The sequence below is a fragment of the Oncorhynchus kisutch genome, linkage group LG2 (genome assembly GCF_002021735.2).
Source record: "Oncorhynchus kisutch isolate 150728-3 linkage group LG2, Okis_V2, whole genome shotgun sequence".
In the NCBI taxonomy this organism is placed as follows: domain Eukaryota; kingdom Metazoa; phylum Chordata; class Actinopteri; order Salmoniformes; family Salmonidae; genus Oncorhynchus; species Oncorhynchus kisutch.
Window position 1 is genome coordinate 18,270,002 of NC_034175.2, and position 24,001 is coordinate 18,294,002.

The following is a 24,001-nucleotide window of genomic DNA, read 5'->3' on the forward strand; positions in this document are numbered from 1 at the left end:
TTAATATTTGTTGCTATGATTGTGGTGCAGAATGAACTGTCAGATGCAATTTGTGGAAACATCTCAAGTGTAAAAGATCTTTGGACTACTGTCAACTTATTTTATTGGCACCCAACGGGTTCTGGCAGTCTTAATTTAATAATTATGTTTCTGACAACTGAGGCTGCAGCGATACAGTGGTGGCCTGCCTATGGCACACATAGGCATGGTTACCACAGAAGCTTCATTTCTAGGAAATAACCCCACAGTGTATGTCCAGGGGGTATGGTGCGAATAAACATGTTTGACTGCGTGTGTGTAGATGACTATGTACAACACAGGAATTCATTTGTTTATGTGGTTACTTTTCATCACCAGAAACTAGCACAGTGCAGATGTCACTGCTGTCTTTTCACAACCCCCCCCCCCCCCCCCTTCTGAGAAATAGTCTCAAAGTTGACAGCCAAACTTCTGCTTTCAGACAATTGCTGCCACAAAGTGAATAAAGTCCGTCTTTATTCATTGCAGTCACAAAAGTTGCATGATTTTATCCTTTAATCATATAACTTCAGGAGATTTACGGAATTTGCCAGCACGATGCATCAGGGTTAGTGCTAGTTTGTTAGGTGGAACTGCTGTACACGTTTACAGTCCAGACAATCTTGCCTCTATTGAACCAATGCCAGATACCATTTGCAATCTTTAAGCTCATATTCAAAACTTAAACCTGTGAGCACATTGCATTTACATGGATATAACTTGGAAATGAAATGCTTCAAATACAAAATCAGCATAGTCTTGAGTGGAATTTTGAACTGACTTTAAAACAGGTTCCCCCTTCCCCCTCCCAGTGCAACAGCCACAAGATTTCCTTAACCAGGAAGTCACATTACATCCACGCAAATGCAATGCCAGGCATCACTGGCAAATCTACCCCAAGTAACAGCAATATGATCTTACGAATTGGGTGTAGGCGAGATGACATGCATGTAAGGCAATTAATTGCATGTAGAATACAGTCTTCCCTGCTTTAAGAACTTTACATTTTCAATGCCCATAAACTGGGTAACCATATACCTTAGTTAAAGTCTAAGGCCCTTACTGGTCAGTTCAATGCAGATTCTGCCTTTCTTACACCAATCCCCATTTGTACATGTATGACTAATATCACAAGTCATTAGAGCCAACTTTATGGTCAGAGGCAGAACTTTGCCATTGTGAAGTAAAGCTATTAGGTAAGGCTTTTCCATCTTGATTATTTAAAAAGAGTTGAACATTTGCAGATTAATTAACTGTTTCTATACATTTATTACAAAAATAAAATGTCTGTACTTTTTACATTAAATAAAAGCTCCATTTAACAAGTCCGTTAGATTTAAGTAGTCAGATGAATATATTTGGAGACTGTTTCAACAACTACCAAATATCCTCAAATAGCCACTCAAACAAAAAAAACAGCACCAAAACATGATGCGGAAAAAAGCTAACTTGAGCTCGACACCAAAGCACTGTCCCAATTCAGTCCGCCACTATAATCCAACAGACTGACCCTCTTCTTTGACTAAACAGGACATCATTGGGTAGTCATTCCAATCATGGTGATATTAAGGATTTCAGAGAACTTGCGGGAATAGTCCATTTTCTTTGTTGAAAAAAGTAAGATGTCTTATAGTTCAATTCACCTGATCAACATGGCGAGAGTTGCCCCAAGCCCAGCAAATCCAGCAAAGGCTATGAGGGTGTTCCTTACTGAGGACTCTGGATCTTGCACATGAAAGAACTCTACAAATCCATTCTGAGGAAGAGACAAAAATACAGAGTTAGGTTTATGATTAGCAACTGGACAAGTAGGCTAAATAAGATTAACCGTCCTCATTTAGATTTGAAGATGTGAGCCAATGACGCATGGGCCACATAGAAGACTCACCCAAGCATTGTTTTTGACCAGCCAGTCCCTTTGGTCAGAGAGGAGGTATGTGGCGATCTTTTGGCCCACCGACTCAATGCAGTGTCCCCTGCCAATCTCCTTCAAGTGCTGGCTCACCACTGCTCCAAATGCCACCAGGCTGGCGATGCGACCCCAGTTCGTGGTCCCATCACTGAACAGGGTCTTGGCCACAGAATTGATGAAACTCATGTCATCGCATCGGTCATCTAAGTCAAGTTTGGCGATCATACCTAAAAAAATAAATAAAAAGTCTGAGTAAAACGAACTAACCACATTCCTGATAATATTGCTCTGTTATTAACCAAGTTAAAGATGGTATTGAGCTCATAATGCGTTAAAACAGACTATACAGTTACTTAGCTAGGTAGTGCCAGTGATTTGGATCTAGAGATGATTACTGTAAATCGTACGTACCATTGTATGCGTATCGGTGCTTTGCTATTATATCCTTCACCACTCGCTTCATCGTCGTAAGAGCCTTGCTTTGCTTACAACGAGACAGTCCTGTATAGTCCACCAATACGTTTTCAATTAGTTGTCTTGTATCATGTTCCAATACTTCATCGCCCGATTGACAATTCGATAGTTCAGGCCCACATTCTGACGCCATCTGAGGAGTGCAGGGCAAAGAACCGTCAGAGTCGTCATTGTTGCTTCGGTCTGACAAATGATTACCCAGGACGTTGCTTTTCACGACATTCACTCCTAACTTCGTGGGTCGTGGTGGAGTGTCGCCAGTCCCATTACCCAAGTCAGTATCCACTTTTGACTTCGGTGACGCCCCAGCACGTACAGCCCCAGTCTCGCCGAAATAGCACAAAGGGGTACCAGCAGGGTACGAAGAGCCTCCAACGACTCCATTTTGAAAATTCAACATCGTAGTTGTGGCTCGTGTAATCGACTTCGACAGACTCATCTTCACTTTATCTAAAGGGTAAGAAACAAGAGTTTGAAAAGCAAAAGTACTATTCTAGCAGTTATTTTACGAAAAGCTAGCGCTTAGCTTTTTTGTTGCTCAAATATCCCACATCATTGACTGCTAAGTACAACAGTGAGCCCGAAGAGGAAATGACCAACCTTTTGTCGTGTAGTTAAGAGGGAGGGGAAAGTGGGAGGGACTTCGATGACTTTCGACTCTGCCTCCTCCATTGGGTCTCCCCTCTTCCTTGAAGTAGTTTCACAATTCTATCTGGGATCGTTTTCCATTAACATTCAGATAAATAACTCCACGAAGAAAGGATATAAAAATGCATTTCTCTGCATTGAGCGGTACAGATAAATAACACATTTATGTACACTTTGCTGTAGCCCTTCAGAGACCATTGATAGTGAATGCGGATTTCTGCTGTCCCCTAGTGGCCAATGACGGGTTGTAAATATAGACTCATTTATCAACATATAAAACGGTGATCCTAGACTTTCATTTATCAACATAAAGTGGCGGTATCCTGCCCTGTGTGGTTGTAAAGATTACTGTAGCTAGAGACAGTTGGTTGGTTATTGGTTTCTAATGTAAACTTCACCAGCACTGGTGATCAAATCAATAATGTGAGAATATAATTGAAAATAGCCAAGTCATTCATATTCATGTAAAAGTTTATTTCAAATACTGACAAATTTGCTCCACTACTTCCACACAACAAACATTATTAGTACTCGTGTACTTTCTAATTTCTTAAAATCAATCTTTTGTTTTGTCTCCAGCGCCACAATACACATATCCTTAAGTAAACCCCCAGTTATTGGGAGCAAGGGTGCTCCAGATATCCCTGCAGTTATCTTGGGCCAGGATAAACTTTTGTTGTAGTTATGTAAGAGAACACTAAAACATATTTGCTGTATGCAAAACCAAAAACAGTTTCAGTAAGCAGCACAGTCATTTGTTTACATTCTGGCACATACTTATGGTTGAACAGGAGACATGGTATTTTAACATACCCTGCTATATCCCTCATTGCATTGCTCCATACAAAGCCAGACAGTGCACAAAAACATAGCAATCAAGAATTCCTCTGTTGTTTCAACAACCTTAATTTCAGCAGCATATCCAATTATATTAGGACACTTTAAGCCTGCAATGGCAAGCTACAATTATTTAGGATTCTGAACGGTCTTTCTGTTCAAATTCAAGTAACAAGTTGGGGTCAATTAAATTTCAACTCCTGCTGGCCAGTTCCCAAAATGGATTGCATTGGGCATGGGTAGAATTTCAATTCATATCCTAATTGAAATGGAATTATACCCCCAACCCTGGAGGGGTTAGTCAGTCTCCAATTGGCAGACATTATTCATGGTAGGAGTGGGTCCAATTGTTTGAATCCTGGGACAGGCTTTCTTTATAGGGTAATATCTCAGTTTAAGATTTGTCAACGACTGAATCAGCAGCATTTACACATTCATATTATACAGATGAAGGTCTCTGGCGTAAAAGAAAAAGCAGAAGTAGTGTTTTCACCGACAGGAGAAAGGAAACATTGAATCAGAGAACTACAAGTAGTGAAATCAACAGAAAGAAAAAATATCCTCAACCCCCAAGTCTATTTACACCCGCTGGGACAGAGAACAGCAGCACATTCATACTAACCCAGACAAACACACTATCTTCTTCCCTGCAATAGGACACAGGTCCGTGTCTAATATTCAAAAGCTGCCAAGATGGGAGTGATCAAGTGTGTATTTTATCATTTGTGTGGGGTGTGTGATACATTGAGATAGGACGACTAGCCTTTACTTTTGTATGATTTATCTAACACACCCCTGACCATAATTATTTTGCAAGTTGAGCCATCCCAACAGGTGTGAGCAGGGTCAACTAAATACACACACAATTTTCCCCCTCTCCTCATGTCATAAAATCCCTTCGCCATGTGTCAAGTGAGCATATCTCTAAAGCGCGCTGTGTGTTCCAGTTAGGTGTGTGTGTGAGCCAGGGGCCAGTCAGGCTGTCTGTTTATCAGGTGGCCGACTGTTTACCCCATTACTGACATCGCAGATTTTTTTATTTATAATGTAAATACGTGAGGCTATATGCTTTAGCAGTACGCTGTGAGGCTCCTGCTACGTTGAATTTGAAGGAGAGACCGAGGAGAGGTTTAGCAACTAATGTAATTGGGAACTAGGCAGTAATCTTCTGTTACTGGAAGAGTTTCTCAACAGGAGCTGCCATTAACAGTGAAGAGCCAGATTGTAGTAAATGGCTAATGCGTGACAATGAACAAACAACCCATTATAAAGACACAAATCATACCAAATGTCAAATTTCTCAACACAATACAGAAATATACACTGAATTGATCCCCTACAAATCATTTAGGCTTTTTGATGTGATGTAATAGCCACAGAACTGAGATTTAACTTGAGTATTATACAGTTGCTTATTTTCCCAGCCTTAAAATGATAAATGGGTATTTAGTTTGCTTTGCCATTGCTTTCGCCATGGGCAGCCTACAGACAGTGTGTGGATTGTCAGGACATTGAGAGGGAAGGAAGGAAGGTGTGGAGAGTGACCATGGACATTCCAGGGCTCCATTTGGTTGCTTGCTACTTCCTATGAGTCGTCTAACCCCTCCAGATTTGCACATTTTGTTACATGTTACAATCATGCAGCATATTTAGAAAAAGAAGAGCAACAGGGAGTCAAGAATTAAAGCAACATGAGCAGAAAATGTGCAGTTTCATATCCGTTCGTTCAGGTCAGCGTGGATGACCTTGGATTTTTGTTTGACAAAACATGAGATAAAGGAAACCTCAAATCAGTTTCCACATTTCCCTCTGATTACCACTCCATTCCTTTGGATACTTCACCATGGTTCCCTTCCCTCCCAGATTTGGTGTGCAAGCAAAATACGCAAACATCTACCCCCAGCTTTGACGAGAACACAACATCGAAAAATGTGGAGCGATCATGGTTCCTAACTCCCTCGTCAACAATATATTTTGGTGTCGTTCGGGATGCAAAAACAAACTGTACATAATACAAAGTGCATTAAACTCAGCCTCCCCGATGGCACATCTACTTTATGTACCTCTGAACACCAAACCAAGACATAAGGGAGGCGGTAGAGCAGAGTGCGCAGAGGGCAGAGCTGTGTGGAGAGATGGTAGATAAGGTCCCAGCTCACCTCCCCACCCTACCCACATACAAGCAATATGTACTGACTTTCACAGCTCTCCCCGATATGTTAAAGCCAAGTGGAGCCTGGAGATGACTAGGGGTGGGCATTGTTGGGGACAGGTGAGGAACGTTAGCTGGGGGCCTGGTGGATGGGTGGAGGCTAGGCTAGCCTGCTAGTTTGCTGGTCACCAAGGAGGACCTCCTCTGGGGCAGGTCCTGTGGCGTGGGAATGTGGTCCCCTGTGACGAGGTTCTTGTCAGGGCCCGCCACGGGTAGCTGTTTGTTCTTCATCTTGGCCTTGGCCATGTTGTAGTCACCTGAGTCAAAGTATTTTTGCTAGGTGGGGGCAAGAAAGAAGGAATTCAATTCTGGTTGTCTGGAGTAGATCTGCTAGTTAAAGTTAATTGGCAGGTTTCCATTGACGCCGGTTTATTCACCAAAAGCAATCTCGCCCCCAAAAAATCTTTGCGACGTGTCATATAGGAGAAACATTCTAAAGATCGACAACTTTTTTATCCATTCAACAGGGGTGGATTTTCTTTTGTCTAACTTTATTGCGACAAATGATAAATGGAAACAATGTTTTTGGAATAAATTGTGATTGTCGAATCATTTTGAAGTGAACCTATGATGAAAATTACAGGCCTCTCATCTTTTTAAGTGGGAGAACTTGCACAATTGGTGGCTGACTAAATACTTTTTTGCCCCACTATATGTAGGAGGGCATAGAGAATAGATAATAGATTGACGACAATTTGCCTAAATGGGTAATGTTAACAGCTCAACCACTATATTGTTAGTTGACACTCTAGGTTTTCAAGGAAAAGTATATATTTTTTATAGGTGCGAGGTCATTAAGTATAGCTGTTTTTAATGACATAAGATAGTTAGATGGAAATGCACCATAGAAGGTAATTGTCACATCTATTTTCTTTGTGAACTTTCTAAGATGTGGACAAAAAATAATAATAGTATCACTGGACAAGTTAATTGGAACATAGCTACTGCCACAGGCACAACAAGGCAATCTGAGATCCTCATGAATGCAGAACGTATCGATATGTCTTAAAGAAGAATATTCTAAGTCTATGCGATTTCCTAGTCAAGTGGTCAACAAGGGTCTGTAGGCATTTGTTCCAGCCTAGCACGTCACTAACATGTTGAATCAAAAGCATGCATTATCTGTGGCTCGCCGGGAGAAGTGTTCCACCTACCCCTTTCTGTAGCCTCTTCATGAGGAAGTCGGAGCCTCCAGGCTTCTGGCCCAGGCCGGGGTACTTGGCCTTCAGCTTGACCTCTTCGCCCTTCACAAGGTTGGCATTCTTTTCCTGAGAGTCCTGTCCAGACAAAGAAAACATTTCAATGTGCCGTCATATGGGTACTACTTGCTACGTGCAAGGAATTTAGCTAAAGAGGAGAAACATCTAAACAATAGACCTATGTAGCCTACACCTATATATGCTTCATCATAATGTCAGCCATGATACGCAGAGAAGAACAAGCATAGGCTTTTAAAATAGACATTCTCCATTTAACTGTCCAACGCCTTGTGATATGCAGTAACATGTCCTGATGCCTTGTCACCTTACCTCTACAATTATCTACCTCTATCACTCCAGTATCCCTGTACAATGTAAATATGGTACTGGAACTGACTGATCCTGTATATATTATGCTTACTTCCTTCCTCGTGTTCTTATTTCCATTTCTTGTGTGTTTATGTTCTACCCTATATTATTTTTCATATTACATTGTTATTGATTACAGCATTGTTGGGGTTTGAGGTTACAAGGACATTTCACTGAACTTGTGAAATTAAAACGAATAAGAAGGTTATAAGATGGTCTGATGATGACAAAACAACTAGGTTACTGGGCTGGCACTGTGCTCTTCAGAAAGGATTGCATCTGAATCATATAGCCTAACCCTACTCATATTCAGCTGTGAAGTGGGCTAACGCAATGAAAATGAGTTGATGGAGTTGAAGCGTCTTCATAGTATGAGTCACTCTCTGCATGCTCTCCTGCAACACTATCTCTCACGCCCTCATGGTTGCCTGCGATTAACAACTCACACAGAAGACGAGTGTTATGATTGAGTAAGAATTATGTGACTAGAAAGCAGTTCAAATCCATTATTTCCCCCTCTCACACACTTTTCTTCAGCTGATGTGGACAAAACAGCCTTGTTGCCAGTTTCCCCATCACTGACATGTTATTGGTGCCATAAAAACAAATAGTTTTCCCCTCATAAAGCCATTTGTCTGCAAACATGTACAAGCCAAGTGTGGCCTTACTTTATGGTTATTGAAAAAAATATTATACAGAAACAGGTCTTGAGTAATTGCTGACCAAAGTCTAGGTACACAGAGCTTGCAGGGTGGTTCTAGTTTTCACATGACACCTTCATGCTAAAGCTTTTTGTAAGGTGTAAGCCTATGATTTACTGGAGGCAACTCCTGCACTAGACAAACTGGTTTACCCTTTACTGCCAGTGTGGAGTCCATGGACAGATGCCAGTGAAAAGTGGGTTAACAAGACACACCTTGTTATTGCCCACAGTCCAGATAGACTGAGCAGAAGTAAGCAAAACATTCTCTATTGGGGCAATTCCACAGTAACAGAGTGAAGCTGAGACTGAGTTTTCACTTTAAAATGTCAAACAAAAAAACAATGATTGCAAAGTTGAATAAACCATACAACTCTATTGCAGAAGGACTACTTTCAACAATTTCCACATTTCTTTTACAAAAAAAAACATGTACTTACAGAACAGTGCACATGCAAAGTTTGGTAACAGAATTACAGCACAAACACAACCCGTCATACTGTTTGTATCTGCATTGTTCTTCAAGTAAATGTGTTTTTATCTTTTTTTTTGTGGAAACTTAAAAAGTAGTCCTTGTGGATGCATGCTTTTTTTAACTGTGCAATCATTGTTTTTTTGTTTGGCATACATTTTAATTGGAAACATGAGTCTCAGCATCACTGTTAACATGGAATTGCCCATTGTTAACTTACAACACATTGTGACTTATCTGGCTAAATAAAGCTAAGAAAACATTGAGAAACCCACAAAACACTGCAATTTAAGTACATGAGAATATCTGCCATTCAACGTAGAGGACAGTGAATGCAAAGCTAGCAGGGGCAGGGACAATAAGTGGCTCAGGATAGAGAATCCAATTAACAGATTGTTACTGATTCAATTGGATCCATAACAAAAATGTAAAGGTTACTATATTCAGGCCCAATGAGGGAAAATGCAAGAGTGGACCGGATACTTTCCACTCCCTCAAACAGTTCCAAACTGCTAGACTAGACCCATAGTAGCTAGCTACCATGAAATGATATTTTTCACATGACCGGCTTCGCTTCTTGTCATTGTATCAAAATACCATTGTATTATTAGCACCTATTATCATTGATAAGACAAAGTATAGCATCAGTAACTTCCCTATGTAGACATGCTAGTCAATGCATATTGATATGACCAGTGGGTTTGTCAATAGACCTCTGACCTTCACCAGCATCCACTCAGGATGCTGCCTGTACAAGTGCCTTTTCAAATGTACTCCATTTGATAGATGTCACATATTGATATAGATAGCTGTATATAATATAGGCCTAAGCCTAATATCAGTGCCACACTTTAAATAACATTCACAAAGTATATGGGACTGAAAACGAGTATGAATCAATAGATCTAGCTTATACATCCGTATAAGCTTTGTGTGACTGATCAGCTAGCACATACGTGACTGTAATGATTAAACCTGGTTTCCATTAAAACACAGATTTCAAAGGATAGGTTACAATATTATTGTTTGCAAGACAGTATCGAACGCCGGTAGACTCAACCTCAACTACTGCGGTGTCAGGATAGACCAATGAGGCCCAGGCATATCTCATAACCTATGGACCAGCGAGCCAATGGCACAAGGGAAAACTCAATAAATAACATAGGTACTGTATTATTGAGTTATTATTGATTATCGGGAGCCACGTACATCTTACTCAAAACCTTTCCAAAACATTTATACACACTGTCATTGTTGGTAAAAGAGACGTTTACAGGTTTGATGCCATAACGAAAGCTAACTAGCTAGCAATCAATTCAAACACGTTACTTGTAACGCGTTACAACAAACAGAGCTAGCGTTATAGCTAACTGACAAACTCAAGATAGAGTTATGATATTAAACCCACCTGTTTTTCATCCTCATATTCCATTTGAGTATCTGATAGATTTTCGGACGACATTACGCAGCTATAATGGACTGGAAGTCCGATTTGCTTGAAAACGCAGGTTAGAATGTATGCAGGGGTGCTCCTCTAGCTTCCACAAATCTAACCTGCCTCTTGTGAACAAGACTCGTTGACAAAAAAAAAAGGCTAAATAATTTCTGACGTCGTCGTGTGGGTTTGCCATTTGTGACAGACATATACAGTAACCAATTGGAAAGGAAACACGCTGTATTAGATACCAAGAGAGCCAATGAAATGCTACTACTCGTAGAGAAATGCTGATTGACAGGGCTGTGTCCAATAGAGTGCGGATATTCAATTTGTGCGCAGCGTTGCATCAAACTACACCAACAACAGAGCAAATTCCATACAGTGCCGCAACATAAACACCTTCATTTAAAACTGATGTTTACCTCGGCCAGGACATATCACTACCTTTGATGTCTCTTTGATTCACGCAATGTATGTTGTGGTGGCAAGAAAATGTACGTTATCTAAGGCTGCCCTCTGATTGGCTACTTTAGCTGTCCTTTTTGGCGGGTAACTTGTGCGAGTTTGACCCAACATCCAACAGTTTCTTAGTAAATTCGGTCTGGCTAGCTAGCTAACTTGTTTTTGGTAGTTATTTTTAACCAAAAAAACAGGTTGTGTGACTGCGCTCTATCTAGGTAGTAATAGCTAGCTATGTGAGCTATGCAATTTCATACTAATCACAAATAGGTTGTAGAGTAAAGTCTGTGACATCAGTGGCTGTGTGTATTGCTGCTAGCTACGTTAGCTAGCAAATTTAATGTAGATAGCTAGTTAGCTACATTAGCTAGCCAGATTAGTATCAAATATTTCTGTATCTATCTGTGTAAACTAGTACTTAGCTAACTAGCTACATATTTCAACATAGCTTTACCTTGATAGCTATCTGGCTTATAATTTATCTTTATTTTGTAGATTTGTCAACTTGTTATCAACTAGTATTACTACCATGGCATGTGAACAACGTTTGCGGGCTGCTCAGGTAAAACCTCTGGCTATCCATAGCCAGACCGTGGTCCTATTGAATTGCTGTTTTATAGCTAGCAAATGGCATGTTCTAATAACGCTAGTATGTTCTATGGATATCTACATGCCTCTATTTATTCAGACATCTTCAAATTGCCTTGGTGTAAGCGCCTGCCTTTGTTATATTTTATAGGGCACCCAGTTGCTGCCAAATGTAGTTTCAACAGAGCAGCAGTCCTTGATTGTTGTGAAGAAACTGCTGGCAATTGCAGTCTCCAGCATCACTTATCTCAGGGGTCTTTTCCCAGAAAAAGCTTATGGGAGAAAATTTGTTGAAGGTCAAACACATTTTCTTTTCTTTTTAAATGTACTCAATTGTTATTGAAATGATGATACTGTAGCTAGCCAACATCTTCAAGAAGTAGACTTACACTTTCTTGTCTCTATGCCACAGAGCAGAAAGTTATGATCCTCAGGGAGGAACGCACCTGCCCTGGTGCCAGTCAGATTGTACAGTGGTTAGTATACACCACCAAGCCTCAGTGGGGAAATTCCAGTACAGTGTTTTCTCTGGCCAAATCCTTTCCCTTTATCCTGGTTAGATTATTTATTCAGGGTTGATTAATTAAGACTATTTTATACACCTCCCAGGATGCAGGGATGCTTTGATGCCCTTCAGAGAAAATACGTAAGTGAGATACTAGCATTTAGTTGTTTATTTATTATCTCCATGTTATTAATGTTAATTAATTACATATAATGAATGTCTTGTATTCCAACAGTTGCGGACGGTCGTTATGTCTGTGAGTATATCTCATCAAATATTTTCTTCAGCATATAAAGCATTTTAAGGTGCTAAAGTTTGTATCCTTCCACTTTCTATAGATATACACAGACCCAGATAATCCAAAGGTAATAGACAACTTTTTAACCCCATAGGTATCGATCATAGTAATGCTTTGATTCTCTGCACTAGAACAAACTACAGTATATTTATTTTCTCATTGTGACACTGGTGTTTCTTTGCGATTTGCAGAAGGTTACTGAATGCTACCAGTTCAAAGTCCAATACACTGAAAAGGGACCCAAAATTGACTTTGAAAGGTATAGCTTTGTGAATGTGTATTAGGGTTGAATGGCAGGAACCCGGTTACTGAGATTTACTGCCCAAAACCACTCCCTTTTCCCGGGATAAATAACTGAGAAACTGGTCAATTATAATAAATTATTTATATGAACACCATGATGTGAAATGGAACTGTTAAATTATATACAATGTCTAAATCTGGATTCTGTAAGGCTGCATAATGAATCATCAACTCTCAGGGTGGGAACCGACAGCCCATCTCAGTATGTAGACCTTCCCTTGGTAACCTTTTTAAAATTGTGATCGGTAGACCTACATTTGCTGCAGCATAGCCTACACTACAGTAATATAAAGACCGAATGCGCATCTAATTTGCACATCACCATCTGGCGTTCGGGGATCACCTTATTTTTTTATTGTAAAGGTTATATATTTTTTTGATTGCAGAGTTTAAAACACTCCTATATCGTTTCTTTAAATCAGTGCATGAGTGAACGCTTTCTCACTGTCTTTCTCTCTCTCCATCAATTCCATTCAAATTGCATCCAAAATAGATAATCGTGTTCAAGATTGATATATATATATAGGCCTATATATACAGTGCATTTAGAAAGTATTTAGAACTGTAATGAACACGACGGGAGACAGCTGGTTTCAAGCGCAGGGCGCAGCAGGTGTTTATTTGTAAAGGACCACAGGAGGAGGCAGGTAGCTGGGTCCAGGGGCAGGCAGAAGGTCATACACAGGGGGTCCAAAAAAGGCAACAGTACAGGCAGTGAAAAGGCTAGTAACGTCGTCCGGGGGATCAGGCAATAGGTTAATAACAGGAAATCCGATAGGCTAAAGTACAGGCAGGAAATATCACATTTACATACAGTTGAAGTCGGAAGTTTACATACACCTTTGCCAAATATATTTAAACTCAAGTTTTTCACAATTCCTGACATTTAATCCCAGTAAAAATTCAGTTTTAGGTCAGTTAGGATCACCACTTTATTTTAAGAATGTGAAATGTCAGAATAATAGTAGAGAAATGATTTATTTTAGCTTTTATTTCCTTCATCACATTCCCAGTGGGGCAGATGTTTACATACGCTCAATTATTATTTGGTAGCATTGCCTTTAAATTGTTTAATTTGGCCCATTCTTCCTGAGAGAGCTGGTGTAACTGAGTCAGGTTTGTAGGCCTCCTTGCTCCCACACGCTTTTTCAGTTATGCCCACAAACGTTCTCTAGGATTGAGGTCAGGGCTTTGTGATGGCCATTCCAATACCTTGACTTTGTTGTCCTTAAGCCATTTTGACACAACTTTGGAAGTATGCTTGGGGTCATTGTCCATTTGTAAGACACATTTGCGACCAAGCTTTAACTTCCTGACTGATGACTTGAGATGTTGCTTCAATAAATACCCATTAATTTTCCATCCTCATGATGCCTTCTATTTTGTGAAGTGCACCTGTCACTCCTGCAGCAAAGCACCCCCACAACATGATGCTGCCACCCCCGTGCTTCACGGTTGTGACGGTGTTCTTCGGCTTGCAAGCCTTCCCCTTTTTCCTCCAAACATTACGATGGTCATTATGGCCAAACAGTTCTATTTTTATTTCATCAGACCAGAGGACATTTCTCCAAAAAGTACGATCTTTGTCCCCATGTACAGTTGCATACCGTAGTCTGGCTTTTTTATGGTGGTTTTGGGGCAGTGGCTTCTTCCTTGCTGAGCGGCCTTTCAGGTTATGTCGACATAGGACTCGTTTTATTGTGGATATCGATACTTTTGTACCTGTTTCCTCTAGCATCTTCACAAGGTCCTTTGCTGTTCTTCTGGGATTTATTTGCACTTTTCGCACCAAAGTACGTTAATCTCTAGGAGATTGTACGCGTCTCCTTCCTGAGCGGTATGACGGCTGCATGGTCCCATGGTGTTTATGCTTGCGTACTATTGTTTGTACAGATGAACGTGGTACCTGCAGGCGTTTGGAAATTACTCCCAAGAATGAACCAGACTTGTGGAGGTCAACTATTCTTTTTCTGAGGTCTTGGCTGATTTCTTTTGATTTTCCCATGATGTCAAGCAAAGAGGCACTGAGTTTGAAGGTAGGCCTTGAAATACATCCACAGGTACACCTCCAATTGACTCAATTGATGTCAATTAGCCTATCAGAAGCTTCTAAAGCCATGACATAATTTTGTGGAATTTTCCAAGCTGATTAAAGGCACAGTCAACTTAGTGTATTCAAATTACGGACCCACTGAAATTGTGATACAGTGAATTATAAGTGAAATAATCTGTCTGTAAACAATTGTTGGAAAAATTACTTGTGTCATGCACAAAGTAGGATTCCTATACGACTTGACAAAACTATAGTTTGTGAACAAGACATTTGTGGAGTGGTTGCAAAACAAGTTTTTTTAATGATTCCAACCTAACTGTATGTCAACCTACGACTTCAACTGTAAGTATTCAGACCCTTTACTCAATACTTTGTTGAAGCACCTTTGACAGCGATTACAGTCTCGAGTCTTCTTGGGTATGACACTACAAGCTTGGCACACCTGTATTTGGGGAGTTTCTCCCATTCTTCTCTGCAGATCTTGTCAAGTTCTGTTAAGTTGGACGGAAAGCGTCGCTGCACAGCTATTTTGAGGTCTCTCCAGAGATGTTCGATCTGGCTCAAGTCCAGGCTTTGGCTGGGCCACTCAAGGACATTCAGAGACTTGTCCTGAAGCCAATCCTGCGTTGTCTTAGCTGTGTGCTTAGGGACGACAGGGCTGCAGTGGAGCAGGTTGAGAGCTTCACCAACAAACTAACATGTTCCAAGCACACCAAGATAGTCATGAAGAGGGCATGACAAAACCTACTCCCCCTCAGGAGACTGAAAAGATCTGGCATGGGTCCTCAGATCCTCAAAAGGTTCTACAGCTGCACCATCGAGAGCATCCTGCCTGACTGGTTGCATCACTGCCTGGTATGGCAACTGCTCGGCCTCCAACCGCAAGGCACTACAGAGGGTAGTGCGAACGGCCCAGTACATCACTGAGGTCAGAGGAAGACCCTAAAAATTGTCAAAGACTCCAGTCACCCTAGTTGTAGACTGTTCTCTCTGCTACTGCACAACAAGTGGTACCGGAGCGTCAAGTCTAGACAGCTTCTAAACAGCTTCTACCCCCAAGCCATAAGACTCCTGAACATCTAATCAAATGGCTACCCAGACTATTTGCATTGCCCCCTCCTCTCTTACTCCGCTGCTACTCTGTTGTTATCATCTATCCATAGTCACTTTAATAACTCCACCTGCATGTACATATTACCTCAACTAACCGGTGCCCATGCCTCCCGAGTGGCGTAGTGGTCTAAGGCGCTGTAGTAGTGGTCTAGCTGTGCCACTAGAGATTCTGGGTTCGAGTCCAGGCTCTGTCGTAGCCGGCCACGACCGGGAGACCCATGGGGCGGCGCACAATTGGCCCATCGTCGTCCGGGTTAGGGGAGGGTTTGGCCGGAAGGGATATCCTTGTCTCATCACGCACTAGCGACTCCTGTGGCGGGCCAGGCGCAGTGCACGCTGACATGGTCGCCAGGTGTACGGTGTTTCCTCCGACACATTGGTGCATCTGGCTTCCGGGGCATTGTGTCAAGAAGCTGTGCGGCTTGGTTGGGTTGTGTTTCGGAGGAGGCATGGCTCTCGACCTTCGCCTCTCCGAGTCCGTACGGGAGTTGCAGCGATGAGACAAGACTGTAACTACCTCCAATTGGGGTGGGGGGGGGGAAACTAACCGGTGCCCTCGCACATTGACTCTGTACCGGTACCCCCCTGTATATTGTCTCACTATTGTTATTTTACTGCTGCTCTTAAATTACTTGTTACTTTTATTTCTTATCCGTATATCGTAAGTAAGCATTTCACTGTAAGGTCTACACCTGTTTTATTAGGCACATGTGACTAATAGGATTTGATTTGATTTTAACTTTCGCCCCAGTCTGAGGTCCTGAGCATTCTGGAGCAGGATTTCTTCTAGGATCTCTCCGTACTTTGTTCTGTTCATCTTTCCCTCGATCCTGACTAGTCTCCCAGTCCCTGCCGCAGAAAAACATCCCCACAGCATGATGCTGCCACCACCATGCTTCACCGTAGGGATGGTGCCATGTTTCCTGCAGACGTTACGGTTGGCATTCAGGCCAAAGAGTTCAATCTTGGTTTCATCAGACCAGAGAATCTTGTTGGTCATGGTCTGAGAGACTATAGGGGCCTTTTGGCAAACTTCAAGCGGGCTGTCATGTGACTTTTACTGAGTTATGGCTTCCATCTGGCCACTCTACCACAAAGGCCTGATAGGTGGAGTGCTGCAGAGATGGTTGTCCTTCTGGAAGGCTCTCCCATCTCCAAAGAGTAACTCTGGAGCTCTGTCAGAGTGACTATCGGGTTCTTGGTCACCTCCCTGACCAAGGCCCTTCTCCCTCGATTGCTTAGTTTGGCCGCGTGGCCAGCTCTAGGAAGAGTCTTGGTGGTTCCAAACTTCTTCCATTTAAGAATGATATTGTCTTCTTGGGGACCTTTAATGCTGTTGAAATTTTTTGGTACCCTTCCCCAGATCTGTGCCACAATCCTGTCTCGGAACAGACACAATCCTGTCTCGGAACTCTATGGACAATTCCTTCGACCTCATGGCTTGGTTTTTGCTCTGACATGCACTGTCAACTGTGGGACCTTATATTGGCAGGTGTTTGCATTTCCAAATCATGTCCAATCACTTGAATTTACCACAGGTGGACTCCAATCAAGTTGTAGAAACATCTCAAGGATGATCAATGGAAACAGGATGCACCTGAGCTCAATTTCTAGTTTCATGGCAAAGGGTCTGAATACTTATGTAAATAAGGTATTTCTGGGGGGTTTTCTAATAAGTTTGCCAAAATTTAAATAAAACTGTTTTCGCTTTGTCATTATGGGGTATTGTGCGTAGATTGATGAGGAAAAAAAGAAGTGAACTCAAGGGGTCTGAAAAGTTCTCGAATGCACTCTAGATGTGCTAACCTACCTCTTTCAGGAAATACATACAAATGCAGTATTATTCTTATATTTATGTAATGAATGACGGGTAATGCATAATAAGTTTCTAACTTATATCCGGTCTCTTGCGCAATACACAAGCACCTGTGCTCTGTTGGACTCTGTAAAAAATGTTCCTTAGCTGTTGGAGTCCCATGCAGGAAAAGCTAGACTAGAATAGCTTGCTGGAATTTTTTTGTTGTTGTGTATTTCTTATACCAATAGACTATTCGAAGAGGGACACAAGCTCTTGTTTGCCGAATGTTAAATACAGCAGCTAATAGAACTCTTGGGTAGTTTGAAAGAAGAGCGAATGTGGGATGGGGGTAGGCTATAGCAGTTAATTATGCAGACCCATAACCATCCAATCCTCGTGAAGAGGAGTGAAAGGCTTTTGCATCTCATTCTAGTCCTATATTATTCAAGCATGTCATTAGAATGATAAAGATAAGGACAACAACACTTATTTCATTTAACTGTTGAAAGCAAAGAAGGAATGAAGCAACACTAGAGAGAGAAAGAGGAGGTAGGCTAATAACATTAGGGGAAATATTATGAAAAATGTCAATCAAATTCACTAGCCTATACTTGTAACTTTGTAGGCTGCATGTGCTGCACCAGAATCACATGTTCTCTCCCTGCTTTATCATGGTTTGAACAAGGTGTGTAATTCTAGCCCATATAATACAGTGTAAACAATGCAGTAGAGTAATACAGTTCACACTCAAAAAGATTACTGGAGCTTGTTTAATTTATTTACCAAAGAGAGCATATAGCTAGCTACATCTATGTGCTTTAATGTTTTTCTGTCTTATGTAATGTTCAGTAGCTGTAATGGATAACGGTACAATCATTTGGAAATTTTTGGGCTTGGGCTCATTAAATGTCTTTAATGTAGGGCTCATCAAATTTATTTAATCAGGTTTAGGTTGCATCAGGCATGAATTTTTGATCAAAGCTATAATAAAATCCAAACATAGGTCTATTTATATGCTTTGTAATGCTTTTGAAGGACACATCCGGTCTTGGCAGGAATTACCGGCTTCACAAAAGTGATTTATTCTCGGGATGGAACATTTGTAAAATACCGGGAAAATATTCAACCCTAATGTGTATAACATAATGATATCATGGCAGAATTTCATTGAGAAACATTGAAGAAAGAAACTTTTAATTGTCTAAAAATGTTTACATTTATTCTTGTTTTAGCAAAAACAGCAAGAATCTGGGAAAGATGGCTTGCAGCAACACAAAAAAGTCCAGCATCCTCCTGGTGCGTAAACTCTACACACTGATGCAGAACCTGGGTCCTCTGCCAGACAATGTCTGTCTCAACATGAAACTCTCTTACTACGACGACGGTAAAGACCACACAATGATGTCGAGTAGGCTAAAAGAAAAGGGATGATGTGACGCAGTACGCTGCGCAAGTGACATCATACTTCCGGGGTAATGTCCTGGGTCTTTTAAATGGGCTCCAAGATTATATGATCAAATTCATTAATTACACTGAGTATACCAAACATTAGGAACACCCCATTGACCTCAGAACAGCCTCAAATCATCGGGGCATGGACTCTACAAGGTGTCGAAAGCATTCCACGGGGATGCTGACCCATGTTGACTCCAATGCTTCCCACAATTGTGTCAAGTTGGCTGGATGTTCTTTGGGTGGTGGACCATTTTTCTCCCCAATTTCATGGTATCCAATCTACTATCTTGTCTCATCGCTACAACTCCCGTACGGTCTCGGGAGAGACGAAGGTTGAAAGTCATGCGTCCTCCGATACCCAACCAAGCCGCACTGCTTCTTAACACAGCGCCATCCAACCCGGAAGCCAGCCACACCAATGTGTTGGAGGAAACACCATACACCTGGCAACCTTGGTTAGCGCGCACTGCGCCCGTCCCGCCACAGGGGTCGCTGGTGCGCAATGAGACAAGGATTTCCCTACCCTCCCTAACCCGGGCGACGCTAGGCCAATTGTGCGTCGCCCCACGGACCTCCGGTCGCGGCCGGTTACGACAGAGCCTGGGCGTGAACCCAGAGTCTCTGCGCCACCCGGGAGGCCCTGGTGGACCATTCTTGATACACACGGAAACAGCATTGCAGTTCTGGACACAAACCGCCTGGCACCTACTACCGTACTCCATTCAAAGGCACTTCAATCTTTTGTATTTTCTATTCACCCTCTGAATGGCACACATACACTATCCATGTCTCAATTGTCTCAAGGCTTCAAAATCCTTTGTTTAACCTGTCACCCTCCCTTCATCTACATTGATTGAAGGGAATTTAACAAGTGACAGTAAGGCATCATAGATTTCACCTGGTCAGTATATGTCATTGAAAGAGCAGGTTTTTTGTATACTGAGTATATTTAAGCAATACGGCCCGAGGGGGTGTGGTATATGGCCAATATACCACAGCTAAGGGCTGTGTCCTATCACAACCCCCGTTGTACCTTAATGCTATTATAAACTGGTTACCAACCTAATTAGAGCAGTAAATATAAATGTTTTGTCATACCCATGGTATACCATGGCTTTCAGCCAATCAAAATTCAGGGCTCGAACCACCCAGTTTTTCATTGTGTATTGATTTGCTCATACCCGATGCCTTTTATCAAAATATTTGAAGCTGAATAAGTAAGACACATCACGAGAGTTAGAAAAGTCTCATTTGAACTACATCTCCTGCAGCATTGTTAGCATGCTGGAGCATGACTGTTTTACCTGAGGACTTACAGGAAGGTAACAACCTGTTAGTTACAGGCTTTTTGATGTGTTTTATATTAGATTAGCTGGGAGTGTTTTTCACTGAAAGTTGCCAACTACTGCCTTTGATTTGTAGTTTGTGTGTGTAGTTCAAATGGAACGGTTGTAACTTTTCCGCTTCGTGCTTCTTGAGCGTCAAATACGTTGAAAACCGGCATATGGTATATAAATATATACAAAAACACTTTAATATATATCTTAAATGACTGCGTTTTTATGAATTTGACAAACATTTTAAGCCCATTCTTAGCCTACAAAACCCGGACGGAGTACAGAAGTAAAATTGAAGCGCAACTTTCATATAACAAGTATATGTTTGTTTTTTTAACACATAAAAAGTTTGTGTGTGTTTGCATGTGTGTATATATCTCAGTCACTCCCCAGGACTACCAACCCCCAGGCTTCATGGAGGGGGACAGCGATAGCATGCAGTTTGAGAAGGAGCCTGTCAACCTGACCATGGGTGAGGTGGTCACTCCCTTCCACACCCTGAAGGTGGACGTGACCACAGAGAGAGAAAGGCTGGAGCAGGTATGAAGGAAAGGGGGGAAATAACTAGTCAGAGTAATGTCAACCAGACTGGCAGGTGACACGTTGATTAACAGCTATCCCCTTTTCTCTGTAGGTCGATGACGAGCAGCCGATCTGCATGAGGGACAAGTGGGAGCTGAAGATGGAGGAAGGGACAGTGACCAAGATCAGCAGTCAGCAGGTGAGACTTGAGGCCTCTAGGCTAATTTGACTGGGTGCCGATGGCATGGCGCTATTGTTTTAACCCAGTAGGGGGTGTTGCTGTCTATCCCATGGGATGTACCTATAGTCTATAACATTTTTAATGGGGTTTCTACTTTTAGACTCACATGATAAAAGTAATGGAAAATCCGGACAACAACCTTTACTTGGACAATTCCGGTAGGACCTGCTCTCTCAAATCTTAGTATAAAGCAGTTTCGCTGAACATGATAACAGTAGTGCTATTTTCTATTTTAATAAGTCAACTGCTGTCTGAAATCCATGTTTGGTTTTATTGTGTTTTCATCATGTTTGATGCTCAAAGAGGTCCAGGTGAACTGCCAGGAGAAGATGGAGGTGTGTGAGGAGAGCACAGAGAACTCTCAGGTAAAATAACAGCAAAATGTACATTCTGCATAGTCACAACTAAGATAGGCCTTTGTATCAAGCAAATGCAAATACAGAACAATACAAATATATAGGTGGGATAGTACTGTATGAATATAAAGTAATATAGGTGCTGCTCCAGTTGTGACGGTAACGGTCTGTCGTTTGATTGACCTGTCTGTCTCAGATGGACACTTTGGTAAAGAGGACATCTGACCTGGAAGTGGCCATTAAGAGGACCAGGAGCGGACGCGTCACCAGGTCCACCCTGGTCAGTGCCCCCCAAAACATACAACCCTATCTAACTCCTACTGGCCCTGTTCAAATGGACGACATTTTTGTATAGCGTAATGTAAAAATGACCACGAAGGATGTACAGTTGAAGTCAGAAGTTTAAATACGCTTAGGTTGGACAAGGAAGAAGACACTGCTCCAAAACCGCCATAAAACAGCCAGACTACGGTTTCCCCATGGGGACAAAGATTGTACTTTTTGGAGAAATGTCCTCTGGTCTGATGAAACAAAAATAGAACTTCCATTGTTGTGGCAAAATGGCTTAAGGACAACAAAGTCAAGGTATTGGAGTGGCCATCACAAAGCCCTGACCTCAATTCTATAGAACATTTGAGGTCAGAACTGAAAAAGTGTGTGCGAGCAAGGAGGCCTACAAACCTGACTCAGTTACACCAGGTCTGTCAGGAGGAATGGGCCAAAATTCACCCAACTTATTGTGGGAAGCTTGTGGAAGCCTACCTGAAACGTTTGACCCAAGTTTAACAATTTAAAGGCAATGCTACCAAATACTAATTGAGTATGTGTAAACTTCTGACCTACTGGGTATGTGATGAAATAAATAAATTCTGAAATGAATAATTTCTCTACTATTATTCTGACATTTCACATTCTTAAAATAAAGTGGTGATCCTAACTGACCTAAGACAGGGAATTTTTACTAGAATTAAATGTCAGGAATTGTGAAAAACTGTTAAATGTATTTGGCTAAGGTGTACGTAAACTTCCGACTTCAACTGTATATCTATGGGACTAGCTTCTCAAGCACTTCCCTGCATTATGTGATTTACTGTCTTTGGTCTGTGTGTGTGCAGGAGAGAAAGGCTGAGACTGAGGTGCACAGCGTCAGCAAGAAGAAGCCCTCTCCCATCGAAGACAAAATGGTGGGAGACACCCCCCCTCGAGCATCATAGATTTCATCACCCAGTCTTACTCACAGGAGTGATAATAATGTGCAAATTTTCTTTTAAAGATAAAAGTTCCCTGACCTACATGTTTTTTAACAAGTCAATATGACTCATTCAATCCATCCCATCTAGATGTTTACAGAATATTGTTTGGCAATCATTATTCATTTTAGAGTCTTGCATTAGTTAGTAAACTGTCTGTCACTCTCTGATTAGCAGATATCGCAGTTCGAGTTCCCCTGCAGTCAGGATGTCCAGGCCTCTGTGTCGAAGAAACGCAAGTTCAGCGAACCCAAGGAATGCTACTGACCTCTGATCTTTCCACTTTACCTATAAGATACCTTTCAAGACAAGAACCGATTTTCTAATTTGCATGGGCAAAAGCTCTAGTCTTTTTTAGGTGTTTTAAAGGAAAGGTGTAGTGCCCAAACGCCAACACCACCATAGTACTGCTGCATTCTGTTGTTACAATGGAAAGGATAAAGGAAAAAGTTCTTTCTAGTCCACCTTGTTTATGTTTATACTTTTTTTTTTTCATTGTTGAGTTTCATGCTAGTGTGTGATATGGAGACGGGAAAATGAAAATGAATACAATTGTATATTGGGTCTGTGAAGTGCGAAACTCACCGTTTTATTTATTTCAAAGGATTGCATTTTTATTGTGACAATACTGTTACGTTTGTTTTATGATTACCATGAACTATACACTGCAAAATTGTGTTTAAATTTTGTTTTGTTATATAATGTATCAATATACAGTACCCTCCAGTTGTAAGTTATTTGATTAAATGTATGTTTCTAATAAATTAAAGTGCCTTTTCTCAGTTTTGAAAAAGGTTTGTCATTTTGGTCTGTATCGTTAAGAGCAGCTAGTTCTACACACTAGTGCTGAACCTCAGATATAACTGCTTCCATCAGCAGCAAACCTGGGTGCACCTGTTTTAGTGTCGTGGTTGGAAAAAGGAAACAAGTTCTTGCTACAATTCAAGATCAAAGAGCTTCAGCTTCCTGTCTGCAAGACCTGATGCTGTTAGCATGAGCGCAAAAAAATCTATACAATACCGTATAACCTTATTAAATAATAGCCAACCTTAAATAAAGGGACTGCCAAATGGCAGCATTTGCATGAGGTGTGACTTAAATTAAGCTGTTAAGTGAAAGTGGATTATATCTGTACACACTGACCTTTGGGCTGAGATAACCGGCCATCAGCAGCCTTCTGCCAGGCTGCTGTGTGTTTTTAATCAGCTGTTATTTTTCCCAGAGAGGGACATTTGCTGATAGACTGCCTTAACCCACTGCAGATCAATACTGCAGGAAGCCTTTGTGATGCATATCCAAACAGGCCCTCTCTTCTCTCCACCACATCGGCTGGTGGGAGAGGGAGAGTCCATCAAATCAGCTCCTACATCCAAACAGGGCTTGTCTTCGACACTGGAGAATAACCTCATTTCATTGTCTCTTGTTTTTTATGGGCACTGGAGAT

The 24,001-nt window shown here is 41.5% G+C and overlaps 3 protein-coding genes across 5 annotated transcripts; 1 reads left to right on the plus strand and 2 right to left on the minus strand.

Moving 5' to 3' along the window:
- Nucleotides 1-298: 298 nt before the first annotated feature.
- On the minus strand, nucleotides 299-4,764 carry LOC109908523 (induced myeloid leukemia cell differentiation protein Mcl-1). Its single transcript, XM_020507180.2, has 3 exons — nucleotides 2,342-4,764; nucleotides 1,907-2,157; nucleotides 299-1,774 (listed from the first exon to the last, which is right to left on the minus strand). The coding sequence occupies exons 1-3, from the start codon at nucleotides 2,841-2,843 to the stop codon at nucleotides 1,658-1,660; spliced, it is 870 nt and encodes a 289-aa protein (XP_020362769.1). The 5' UTR covers nucleotides 2,844-4,764; the 3' UTR covers nucleotides 299-1,657.
- LOC109908533 (alpha-endosulfine) lies at nucleotides 3,512-10,436 on the minus strand. Its single transcript, XM_020507189.2, has 3 exons — nucleotides 10,250-10,436; nucleotides 7,256-7,378; nucleotides 3,512-6,377 (listed from the first exon to the last, which is right to left on the minus strand). Exons 1-3 carry the CDS (start codon nucleotides 10,301-10,303, stop codon nucleotides 6,207-6,209), a joined length of 348 nt encoding a protein of 115 aa, XP_020362778.1. The 5' UTR covers nucleotides 10,304-10,436; the 3' UTR covers nucleotides 3,512-6,206.
- Nucleotides 10,437-10,678: 242 nt separating this feature from the next.
- Nucleotides 10,679-23,350, plus strand: LOC109908544 (HORMA domain-containing protein 1-like). Of its 3 annotated transcripts, XM_020507201.2 has the most exons (16): nucleotides 10,679-10,956; nucleotides 11,234-11,300; nucleotides 11,478-11,622; nucleotides 11,739-11,802; nucleotides 11,936-11,972; nucleotides 12,067-12,087; nucleotides 12,170-12,196; nucleotides 12,321-12,388; nucleotides 18,629-18,780; nucleotides 20,571-20,728; nucleotides 20,823-20,909; nucleotides 21,052-21,109; nucleotides 21,255-21,316; nucleotides 21,504-21,587; nucleotides 22,423-22,491; nucleotides 22,732-23,343. In XM_020507201.2, exons 2-16 carry the CDS (start codon nucleotides 11,268-11,270, stop codon nucleotides 22,822-22,824), a joined length of 1,158 nt encoding a protein of 385 aa, XP_020362790.1. In that variant the 5' UTR covers nucleotides 10,679-10,956; nucleotides 11,234-11,267; the 3' UTR covers nucleotides 22,825-23,343. The 3 variants fall into 3 exon arrangements, with proteins under 3 accessions (XP_020362790.1, XP_020362797.1, XP_031645340.1); XM_020507208.2 differs by having other exon boundaries at nucleotides 10,679-11,300; XM_031789480.1 differs by having other exon boundaries at nucleotides 10,681-11,300; nucleotides 22,735-23,350.
- The last annotated feature ends 651 nt before the right edge of the window (nucleotides 23,351-24,001 follow it).